Source organism: Gavia stellata, chromosome 1 (genome assembly GCF_030936135.1).
Source record: "Gavia stellata isolate bGavSte3 chromosome 1, bGavSte3.hap2, whole genome shotgun sequence".
In the NCBI taxonomy this organism is placed as follows: Eukaryota; Metazoa; Chordata; class Aves; order Gaviiformes; family Gaviidae; genus Gavia; species Gavia stellata.
In genome coordinates this window covers 969,356-980,228 of record NC_082594.1, presented here as the reverse complement: position 1 = coordinate 980,228, position 10,873 = coordinate 969,356, and the positions used below count along the sequence as shown (strand labels likewise).

Genomic DNA, 10,873 nt, shown 5'->3' with positions numbered 1-10,873 from the left:
AGGGTGCTGGGCTGTCCTCCCACGGTAGCTGCCTCCAGCCCCTCGCTGCCCACGAGGCACCTGGGCCAGCGCTGGCACAGCCTGGGCCATGGTGCCCGCGGACGCTGCGGGCAGGATGCGGACCCTGCGGGCAGGATGCAGCCGCTGTCCTCATCCTGGTGGGAGGAAGGGGACGTGTTGTACTTGGCAGGCTTGGAGAGGTCCCCCGATAACCCCTCTCCCAGCCACCGTCCTGCCCTTCTGGGAACTGCCGATAACAACTGCCGGGAAACTCGCCGGGGTTTTAGGGGCTTTTTCCGTGCGATGCGTTGGTCCTGTGCCTGCACCCCAGGAGCTGCCAGGGCATGAGGGCTTGGGCAGCCGCTCCTGCCCCGGGGCCGTGCCTGCGCTGGCTCCCTGCCTTGGCAGTGCTGGCGACGGAGGAAGCCCCGGGGCTTCCCCTGGCTTTGCAGCCTGATCTTGGGGGGGTTCCTGAAACCCTTGTGTCTGCCGCTCTCCTGCTGGGCCCCCGCTGCCCTGGGCTGGTTGCGGGGGTCTCTGCCGCAGGAAGGGGGAGAGGAGCCAGGTCCTGGCCTGGGGTCCCGCTGCCCCCGCTCGGGCTCCTCGCCGGGCCCTGGGTGGGTCCCTGGGGGTTTCTCTCCTTCATCCCCTGGAGCTGGGGGGCGAGTGCTAGGCCGTGCTCCCGCCCCAGCTGGGACACCCCATGGCCGCCGCCGAGCACCCAGGGCTCCCCCCGCCCAGCGTGGGCGCTCAGTCCTCGGGGGGCTTCGCCCACCTCCTTCTCCCCCTGTGCAGCGCTGCCCAGCCCCTGCCTTGCCCCCGGGTCCCCCCCACGGGCCCCGAAGCCCCCGGCTCGCCAGTGATGCCACCAGCCCCGGGGACGGTCCCTGAGCCCTGCGACACCGCCCCACACGACGGACGTGGGGTGCCTATCTGGGCCCCGCTTCTGCGCCCCCGGGGTGCCCACGGCTGCTCCCCCACGGGCACGGGGGGGTGTGGGGCGGGGGGGGACACACGGGGCGCAGCGAGGCTGGTTATGGCGCGGCTGCGGGACGTGTAGAGGGATGTGGGGCACAGGGCGGCGTGGGGCAAAGGAGAGAGGGATGTGGGGTGCAGAGGGCCGTGGGGCACCGCCCGGGGGACACACCGGGGACCCGGCACACGGGGGGGACGCCGGGCACAGCCCGGGGGGGTCGGGGAAAGGCGGGAGGTGGGGCACGGCACAGGGGGCTGGGGGGGGCACGGGGCCCATGGACACGCCGGGGCCGGTGCGGGTCCCGGTCGCGCCCCGTCGGCGGGCCCGGGCCGAGGGCGGCTCCCGGTGAGTCACGGCGCTGCCGCCCCCTCGGGCCGCCCCATAAAGCGCCGCCGCCCCGAGCGCCTTCGCCCCATGGCTGCGCCGCGCCCCGCCCGTACGGCCGCCGCGGGACCCGGGGCTCGGGGGGGGGGGCACCCGCCGGGATTTGGGGGGCCCGGCCCGGTGCCTCGGGCGCGGACGGGACCGCTCCGGGGCTGGGGGGGGCCATGGCCAGCTCGGGGGGCGCCGGGGGGGGGACCGCCCCGGGCTCGGGGGATGCTAAGGGGGTGCCGGGGGGACCGTCCTGGGGCGGGGGGATGCCGGGGGGACCGTCCCGGGGGGAGCGTCCCGGCGCGCCCGGCGCTGAGCCCCATCTCTGCCCACAGGGACCCCCCCGGGACCCCCCGCCCGGCTCCTCCTGCCCCTGCTCTGCTGCGCCCTGGCCTCCCGCCGCACGGGTAAGTGGGGGCTGCTGGGGGGGGCCGGGGCCAACTCCCGGCTCTGTGCCCCCCAGGGGGCCTGTGCGGGGGGGCTGGGGATGAGCCGCGCCCCCTCTGCGGGACCCTGCTCTCCCACCCACCCCGGAGATGTGGGGTCCCGGGGGCGGCTCTTGTCCCCCCGCCTCACCCCGCTCTGCTCCCCCAGGTGCCATGGCCCTGCAGCCCCCCAGCATCACCGGCCTGCGGACGCCGGCACAGCCCCCCCGCCTGGGTGAGTGACCCCCGGGGCCATCGCGGGGTGGCCTGGGGATGGGGGGCTGCAGTGAGACCCCCAGGCAGGGGGAGGCGGGGGGGGCGCGGCTCCTGCAACGGTCCCAGCAGACACACGGGGGGCATCAACCACCCGCAGCCGAGATTTTCGGGTGCTGGTGAGGTGGTGGGACGTTCCCCTTTGCGGGGGGGGCTGCGCCTGTGGTCAGGGGCATCCTGGCCCCGGGGGGCACCGGGGACCCCTGCAGCCCCTCTGACCCCCGCGTCCCCTCCGGCTGCAGGGGAGAGCGTGACGGTCTCGTGCGAGGCGGTGAGCGGCCTCCCCGAGCTCACGCTGCTCTACTGGCTGGGGAACGGCTCCTTCGTGGAGAAGCTGCACCCGGAGGGGGCCGTGCACGAGGGGACGGTGCTGTGAGTATGGGATCAGGGGGTCCGGGGGGGCAGCAGCAGCAGCGGGGCTGCCCAGGGCTGTGGGGCTGGCAGGGAGGGGCAGCCCCGGCCGGGGCAGGGTCCCCGGGGTCCCCCAGCCTGGGGGGGTGTCGCAGAGCTGGGGGTGGGCGCTGACGGGTCCCTGCTGGGTCCGCAGAGAGGAGCCACAGGGCGCAGGGGTGGTCCTGCGCCGTGACCTGCACTTCCGCTCCTTTGGCACCCAGCACCTGCACACCAACTTCACCTGCGTGGTGCTCAGTCCCCTCGGCGTCGACACCAGGGCGGTGCAGTGGCTGCGCCCGGCCCCGGCCCCTGCCGAGAGCGGGGGACTGGGCTGAGACCGGGGAGCAACTCGTGACGGGTGAGCGCCCCGTGGTGCGGGTCCCCTGCTCCCAGGGCCCCGCACCGCTGCATGGGGACGTGACACCTCCGTTGGAGGCCTGTCTCTGTGCCCCGCCACGGGGTCTGCACGGCCCCACGTCTGCCGGCCCCGCTGTGTGTGGGGCTCCTGGCGCCCCTCGCCGAGCCAGGAGCACTGCCCAGGCCGGCCCTGGGACCTGCCTGCAGCCGGCTGTGGGACCCCAGGGTTTATTAAAGCACATCAAGGCTGCCCAGTGTCATCTGTGTCCTCGGGATGGGGCCGCCCGTGGGTGCAGAGGGGTGAGGAGGGAGGGAGAGGAGGTGGCCCTGGGGCCCATGGAGGGCAGGATCCGTCCCTGACCGCCTCCCTGCCCAACGAGGGGCTAGAGAGCCACAGACAGCCCCGGTCCTGCCCCGGGGATGTCTGGCCCCACGGCTGCACCCTGCCCTGGAGGAGGAGGAGGGTGGGGAGCCCTGGTGGTGGGGACAGCTGGACCCATCGAGTCCCCCTCTGCAGCTGGGGGGGTCGGCGCTGTCCCCCGGCACAGCACTGCTGAGCCCCACGTGCTGCTCCACGGGACGGCCGCCCACCCGTCTTGTCCTAGCAGGGCTCTGCTTCTGGGCACTGGGGCTGGGGTGGCCGGTGCCAGCCCCCTCCTTGCTCCCTCGGGTGCTTGGGGGGCTGTGACCCCCCCCGGGCTGCAGGCAGCCATGGGACAGGCGGGGTAAGAGACCCCAGGAGGAGACCCCCCCCCCAGACCCCTCAAGAAGGACCCGGGGTGCAGGCATTGCTCTGTGGGATGCTGTAGATGTGGGAGGGCTGGGGACGTGGGGGGGCTGGAGAAGACCCTGGCTGCAGCCCCCACGAGGTGCCCCCAGCCCAGGGAGCAGCAGGAAACCCCCAGAGACACCCCGGTCCCACAGCAAGTCTTTATTCCTCTGGGAGCCAGGGAAAGGGAAGCGGTGGCGCAGCTGGCTGGGCATGGACACCCCCAAAAGCAGCCCTGCTGTGTCCCCACGGTCCCCGACAGCGCCAGCCCCCATCCCTGGGGCAGCCCCTTGCAGACCCCACGCTCAGCTACATCTGAAATCCCCGGCCGCGGTTCTGCGAAAGGCCTCATGCAGGCTCCACTGGTGTCCCAGGGCTGCTGGCGCGTCCCAGGGCCAGTGACACCATGGCAGGGCTGAGCTAGCACAGGCGGCCGCCACGCGGGACCCTGCAGCGGGGCCATCCCCATGCCCCCAGCCCCTCCTGCTGCCCCGTCCTGTCCCGTCCCACCGTCTCCGTGAAGCTGGCGGCTCCCATTCCCGACTCCTTTTCCTCGCCGGGGTGTGGTGGCAGCGGTGGCGTTGTGTTTTCAGGGGCCACCGGCGGCTGCCAGGGCTGTGGCTGCCAGGAGGAGCCCCCAGAGGCGCAGGGGGTCCCCGGGGATGCTCCTGCCTGGGGGTGCCGGAGAGGGGGAGTCAGGGGCAGCCGGGGGTCAGGGGGCCTGGCTGGGGCCGCCCTCCCCAGCTGCAGTGGGGGCTTTCGCCTCACCTGCGCTGAAGACACACGGCCGACTCTTGCAGCTCTTCTCTGCAGAAGAAACCCACTCTGTCTGGACGGCTGCTGCACGCTCCGCACAGTGCCGCTCCTCACCCCGACCGAGGCACGCTGTGCCGCGCAGTGCCCGTGCAGTGCCGTGTGATGCTGTGCCGTGCCATGCTGTGCTGTCTGATGCCATGCCATGCTGTGCCGTGCCACGCTATGCCGTGCTGTGCTGTGTGATGCCGTGCCACGCTATGCCGTGCCGTGCCATGCTGTGCTGTGTGATGCCGTGACGTGCCATGCTGTGCTGTGTGATGCCATGCCATGCCATGCCATGCTGTCATGCTGTGCCATGCTCTGCCATGCTTTGCTGCCAAGGGCCCCCGTTGCAAACCCCAGGCTGGGAGACGTGCAAGGATGGGCACCCAAAGGCAATCTCCCCCGGTCCCCCTCCCCACGATCGAGACCCCCTTTTCCCTGCAGAGCTGGTGGGACAGGGCCAGGACCCGTCCCCCATCCCCTGCACCCCGGCGGCAGGGAGGGACCGCGGGGACGTCACCTTTCACCAACTCGCAGTTGTAGGTGCTGAGCGCGGCCTGCGAGCGGAGCTGGATGAGGGCTCTGTCACCATCGCGGGTGACGTCGGTGACCTCGAAGCTCTCGAAGGGCGGGATGAGGACCTCCTCCTCCTTGGGGAAGAAGGAGAAGTCCCAGATGGGGACGCCATAGCAGGTCTCCACCGAGAAGAAGGTGTCCTGGCCAAAGGGCAGGGTGCTCTCATTCCGGAGAGAGGCAGAGGTGAAGTGGCCGAAGCGGACAGACTGGTGCTGACGGGCGGTGAAGCGGATGCCCCGGACGCCCCGGTAGACCCGGTGGCAGCGGCGGGGCTGGGCGTCCCGCAGGGTGCGCAGGGCCTCGCTCAGGAGGAAATGCAGCACCTTGAAGGGAAAGGCGTCCAGGTATTCCCGGCGGGAGCGCCCGGCCTCACGCACGGCCGCGTTGAACACCTGGTGCAGGGGGCCATGCAGGGTGTACGCCAGGAGGGCGACCGCCTGCTCTGGCCGCAGAACCAGTGGCTGGGGGACGCGGCCCCGACGGCTCCGCCATTCGGCACCGGCGAGGGTCCAGGCCTCGGCGTAGACGCTGTTGTTGGCGAACTCGGTGCGGTTGAGCTCCTCCAGCTTGTCCTCCATCATGCGGCTGCAGCCCTGGTACTGGTCGTCGAAGGAGCTGGGGGCCATGTCCAGCACCACCTCCCTGACGGGGCCGAGGTCTCGACGACACAGTGGGCTGCCGGCGGCCAGGGTCCCAGCCAGGAGCACCCAGCCCAGTGCCAGATGCTCCATGGCGGGCAGAGCCACCCTGGGGGAAGCCCCCAGCTGCCGTGGTACTGCGGGCAGGGGAGCAGCTGGTTCCTGCGCAAGTGGCTGGGGAGGTGGGGGAGCGAGAGCAGGGTCAGCTCAGAGAGGGCAGCGGGGCCTGGGAGGGGGCTGCGGAGAGAAGCAGGGCAGGCTGGGGGAAAGCACCCCAGCTGCATTGCTGGCAGGGGCACCCAGCATGGCACACCTCCCGGCACCGGCCAAGACCTCAACCCCGGCACCAGCTGAGACGCCGATCCCATTACTTGCGTTGAACCCTGTCAACAGGCGGGCATCCCCGATGCCTGGCACCATGGCCTCGGCAGCCCGCCGGCCTGCAGCGTCCGCTGCCGGGAGCAAACCCCCCCGGGAGCCCGATCAAGAAGTGTTACCTGTGCTGCGTGGTGTCGGGGTGCTGCTCCCCGGCTCCTGTGGCACCCAGCCCCTCAGTGCCTGCCTGCTCTTGGCAGGAGCGGGGAGATGCAGCTGCTCGTACTTTCTTTTTATAGCAGCCCCGGACGGTATCACTCAGGCCCAGATCCAGCCCCCACCTCTGTCCTCCCAGTTATTTTTACCGTCCCCTGTATCTCGAGCACCCAGAGAAGCCACTGCCCCCTCCGACCTTCCACTGTGGCTGCAGGGGACGGTCCCTGGTGCACCCCCCCATCTGAAATGCCAAAAATTTAAATATTTTCACTATCCCTGGTGTCCTGCTTCATCCACCCATCCCATGGCTGGGGGTGCGACCCCCTCAGTGCCCGACCCCAGCGGGACGGACTGGCTCTGGGCTCCGCTGTCACGTAGAAAATGGGGTGGTGGGAGTGGCTGGTACCCCCGTGGGTGTGCTGGCATCTCGGGACCTGGGTGGGCTGGAGAAATGGGACAGGAGGAACCTCATGGAGTTCAACAAGTGCAAAGTCCTGCCCCTGGGGAGGAACAAGCCCAGGCACCAGCACAGCCTGTGACCACTGCTGGGAAAGCAGCTTGGCAGAGAAGGTGCTGGTGGGCACCAAGCTGACCACGAGCCAAGGTGGCCGAGGGCGTCCTGGGCTGCCTCAGGAGGAGTGTGGCCAGCAGGTCGAGGGAGGGGATCCTCCCCTCCGGTCCTTTGCTGAACCTCTCCTTCTCTCCTTTCCCATGTACAGGCCTCAGCTTTGCGCTCCCTCAGGTTTATGTGCGCCTGGAAGCTGAACGCCTGTAGGGTCTGAAAGCTTTTTGCGTGGACAGGACCAACTCAAAGCTCTGTCTTCTCAGGGATGCCCGCACCTCCCCTCCTGTCCCTCGCTGAGCCTTCTACCCCGTTCCTTTGCCAAACTTCTCCTTCTGCCTCTTTGCTGTGCACAGGCCTCAGCTTCGTGCTCCCTCAGTTTTATGTGGGCCCAGACGCAGAATGGAGCCTCTGGCCGAAAGCGCCTGGAAACACTCGAGGTCGCCCTTGGGGTTTTGGAGCCGGGGATAAAGAGGACCTGAAGCCCGTTACACTCCAACCAAAAACGAAACATTAGCTGCAAACAAAGGAATTGGAGCCGCTTCAGAAGTCGTTGGTCCTGAAGAACAGCTCTTCTTGGCACCTGGGTTGCCTGTGCTGGGCTGGGTGTTCAAAGGGAGGGTCCCCTCCACGCATCAGGCAACTGATGCTGCATGGAGCCCGTGGCTCACGCGTTGGATCACCCAACGGGCTGGAATGGGAAACCCCGACCCCCCCGGGAAGCCTGGAAGGGATCACGGACCCTGTCGGATTGTGGGAAAACATCGGAGGTGGAAAGCTGCTCTGTGGAGTCCTGCACGACCAGTCGCAGAAACTGCTGAAGGACAAGGTGAAGCGAGCCAGTTTGCAGAAGTGAAAGCCACCCAGCCGGCTTTAGATATTGCTGAACGAGGCAAGTGGCCGGTACTTTATCTCTGGACTGACTCACGGATGGTGGCAAATGCTCTGTGGGGGCGGCTACAGCAATGGCAGCGCAGAGGCAAACCCATCTGGGCCGCTGAGTTGTGGCAAGATACGGCTGCCCTGGTGGAGAAGCTGGTGGAAAAAGCACCTCGCGTAGATGCTCACAGACCCAGGAGTCGTGCCCCTGAGGAACATCGAAACAACGAGGAGGCGGACCGGGCTGCTCCAGCTCAAGTGGCTCAGGTGGAGCTGGACTGGGAACATAAGGGTGAGCTACTCGGAGCTCGACGGGCCTGTGACACATCAGGAAACCCAGGAAGGGATGCGGTATACAGCTGGGCTCGCGACAGAGGGCTGGACTTGACAAATGGATTCACAGGAACGTTTTTGATTGCCTTTTACGGCAGTAGGCAGATTAAGTTCTAGTTGGGCTTTGCCCCTTCTAATTTTCTCCCTGCATAACCTCACAACAGCCTTGTAGTCCTCCCGAGTTGCCTGCCCCTTCTTCCAAAGGTCAGAAAAAGGTCTTTTTCTCCTCAGTTCCAGCCAAAGCTCTCTCTTCAGCCAGGCCGGTCTTCTTCCCTGCCGGCTCGTCCTTCAGCACGTGGGGACGGCCTGCCCCTGCGCCTCAAACACTTCCTTCTTGAAGAACGTCCAGCCTTCCTGGACTCCTTTGCCCTTCAGGACTGCCTCCCAAGGGACTCGCTCAACCAGGCCCCTCAACAGGCCAGAGTCTGACCTCGGGGAGTCCGAGGTGGAAGTTCTGCTGACCCCCTTCCTTACTTCTCCGAGAATCGAAAACTCCATCGTCTCATGATCGCTGGGCACAAGACGGCCTCCAACCATCGCGTCACTCACAAGTCCTTCTCGGTTTGCAAACAACAGGTCCAGCGGGGCGCCCTCCCTAGTTGGCTCCCTCACCAGCTGTGTCAGGAAGGTCTCTTCCACACACTCCAGCAACCTCTGAGACTGTTTTCTCTCCGCTGGATCGCATCTCCAGCAGACATCTGGTAAGCTCACGACAACAAGGGCTAGCGATCGTGAGACTTTTCCCAGCTGCTGGCAGAATATTTCATCTGCCTCTTCATCCTCGTTGGGTGGTCTACAGCAGACTCCCACCATGATATCTGCCTTGCTGGACTTTGCCCTGATTCTTCCTCATGCTCCCTGGGTAAGATGGTCCATAGCTGGCAGGGCCAGCCAGGGGTGAAGCCGCCAGCTGCCACGGTGCCACAGGCAGGGCAGCAGCCAGTTGGTGTGTTACAGGACATCGAAAGCGGAAATAAAATTTGAGAAAGGAAAAGTAGAACTTCGAGTGGGGGATGACCAGAGATCAAGATTAAAGAGCAGACCTCGTGGGTGCATCACACCAGGGTGAAGAAAGCCCCTAAGCCACGATGGGAATCGACACCTATGGGACCATTGAAGCTTCGCATTCAAAAGTGATGATATGGATTCTTATGACTCTACTGAACTGTAACCACTGTTGGGAGTGGCCTTGGACAAATGCTTATTTTGGGTATACAGGAAGCTCGGGAAAGGATTTAAACGGGTTGAATTTGGCAGCTGTGAATATATAATAATAACATGACACTGCGAACAACTGAATGGGAAAGAATAGATTTGGTCTATACCTGGACGATTGGGAAAGGAAAGGAGATTCAGATAGGTTGCAGACTCCTTAATGTACGTAACTCGCCTCCTCTCCAGACCCAAATTACTCTCAAGAGCGGTGCTGTCTGGGACTCTGCCAATAGAACAGGCAGCACGATATGTACAAGAAAGGAGGTTTGTTGGTATCCCTTCAATGTAACTCAAACGGTGACCATAGTATGTCTGGGGGCAACTCAAGAGGGGGCCCAAGCTCTAACTTTTAGATTTCGGTTGCAGACACCAGAGGAAACCACCACTCCCCCTGCCTACACTACCTTGACTCAGGCTACTAAATCAAGTCGCACAGAGCCTGAGCAAATGGGGCCATATGTGTATCCGACAGGACCGTACGTAATTAAATATGTCAGTCAGCAACAGGTGATGTCTAATCCAATATGGTCTCTTAAACGAGTGGAATTATTGATACGAACGATATTTCCACCGTTCAACCAGCCTGTTCGTCATTTATAAGACCCTTACACATAGGGTGGACGTCATGGTTACATAAAAGGACCCTTCCTTCCCGAATGAGAAAAAGGAGACATGCGATTGGTGCAGTAGGAACAGGACTGGGAGTTTTAAATAGTATAGATACTGCGATAATAAGGAACAAACTCGCAATGGTGACCAGTGATCTGAACAAAATACAGAACCCTTTAAGATCTTCCCTCCTAACTTTAGGAACCGGCCAATGGCTTATAGCAAATGTGTTACCACAGTGGGAAAAGCTTATCGAAAAGGACAATGAACTAATTATAAATGCATTAGACGTGGCTCAGACTAATGTTTCTACAGCACTCAGTTGTATCCAAGCTCAATTATGGACACCGACAATAGCAGCTGCAATCATTAGGGAAGGTGAAGACGGAATCCTACCAAAAGAAATCCGAAAGGTGATTTGGAGTAACGCAACGGAATTTGAAAGAAGATTCCAATCGTGGTGGCATTTGGTTAATTTTACCTTTGACCCTACTAACCACACAGCCACAGCTTTTGTACTAACAATATCTAAAGCTTTACTATATAACATATACCCGATTGTTGCGCTAGGATTAAATTACCATGGAACTGTACTTTATCCCCTAGAACACAGGGTATGGGCTATGAAAAACAGGAATAAGTGGCAAACTATTGCTGTCGAGGCCTGTGTCGTACGAGAGCAGCAAGGATTTATTTGTGAAGGAAACACCTTCAAAGGGCAAGATATTTGTCTTGACACTGAACAAAATGTTTGTCACTTTGAGGTGCATCCCAACGAGACCCTAAGAACCATCATAATTTACAGGGGTATGGGATGTGTTTGTCTGAGAACTCAGTGTGATTTTGTACAAGTAGATGATCAAATGGTGGGCACGAGCAACCGTTCAAATATTTGCATTTGTAACTTTGTTAGTCTTACAGGATGTGATTTTAACTACACGGCTCCTGTTACTACTTATCAATTGCTACAATTTAATTACACGTTGATTCAGGATATACAGCCCACCCCTATTGGAATGAATCTCACTCTAGTAAGAAAACTATTGCATCACAAAAATTTAAAAAGGTTGTTAAAACAAGTTCAAGAAAGTGGAAGAAAGACTTTCATTACTGTCCATCACGATGCAGAGGAAATACACCCAGTAGTGGAAGGAGTGAAGTCAGACA

At 63.0% G+C, this 10,873-nt stretch overlaps 2 protein-coding genes across 2 annotated transcripts; one reads left to right on the top strand and one right to left on the bottom strand.

Annotated features, from left to right (window-relative positions):
* Positions 1 to 1,703: 1,703 nt before the first annotated feature.
* On the top strand, positions 1,704 to 2,774 carry IL18BP (interleukin 18 binding protein; the record flags this gene model as incomplete). Its single annotated transcript, XM_059823666.1, has 4 exons — positions 1,704 to 1,755; positions 1,943 to 2,008; positions 2,289 to 2,418; positions 2,594 to 2,774. Coding segments are annotated over 4 exons (429 nt in total), but the record flags the coding sequence as incomplete, so codon positions are not given.
* Positions 2,775 to 4,007: 1,233 nt separating this feature from the next.
* Positions 4,008 to 6,118, bottom strand: ART1 (ADP-ribosyltransferase 1). The gene is made up of 4 exons (XM_059820034.1): positions 6,075 to 6,118; positions 4,884 to 5,751; positions 4,334 to 4,372; positions 4,008 to 4,237 (listed from the first exon to the last, which is right to left on the bottom strand). The coding sequence occupies exons 2-4, from the start codon at positions 5,668 to 5,670 to the stop codon at positions 4,155 to 4,157; spliced, it is 909 nt and encodes a 302-aa protein (XP_059676017.1). The 5' UTR covers positions 5,671 to 5,751; positions 6,075 to 6,118; the 3' UTR covers positions 4,008 to 4,154.
* Between the last annotated feature and the right edge of the window lie 4,755 nt (positions 6,119 to 10,873).

Bases quoted from the DNA above. Each gene is read 5' to 3' on its own strand.
- ART1 (XM_059820034.1), bottom strand. From the start codon at position 5,670: ATGGAGCATCTGGCACTGGGCTGGGTGCTCCTGGCTGGGACCCTGGCC. The intron at 4,373-4,883 runs GTGACGTCCCCG...TTTCTTCTGCAG, and splicing joins CAACTGCGAGTTGGTGAAAG to AGAAGAGCTGCAAGAGTCGG. The intron at 4,238-4,333 runs GTGAGGCGAAAG...CGGCACCCCCAG, and splicing joins GCCGTGTGTCTTCAGCGCAG to GCAGGAGCATCCCCGGGGAC.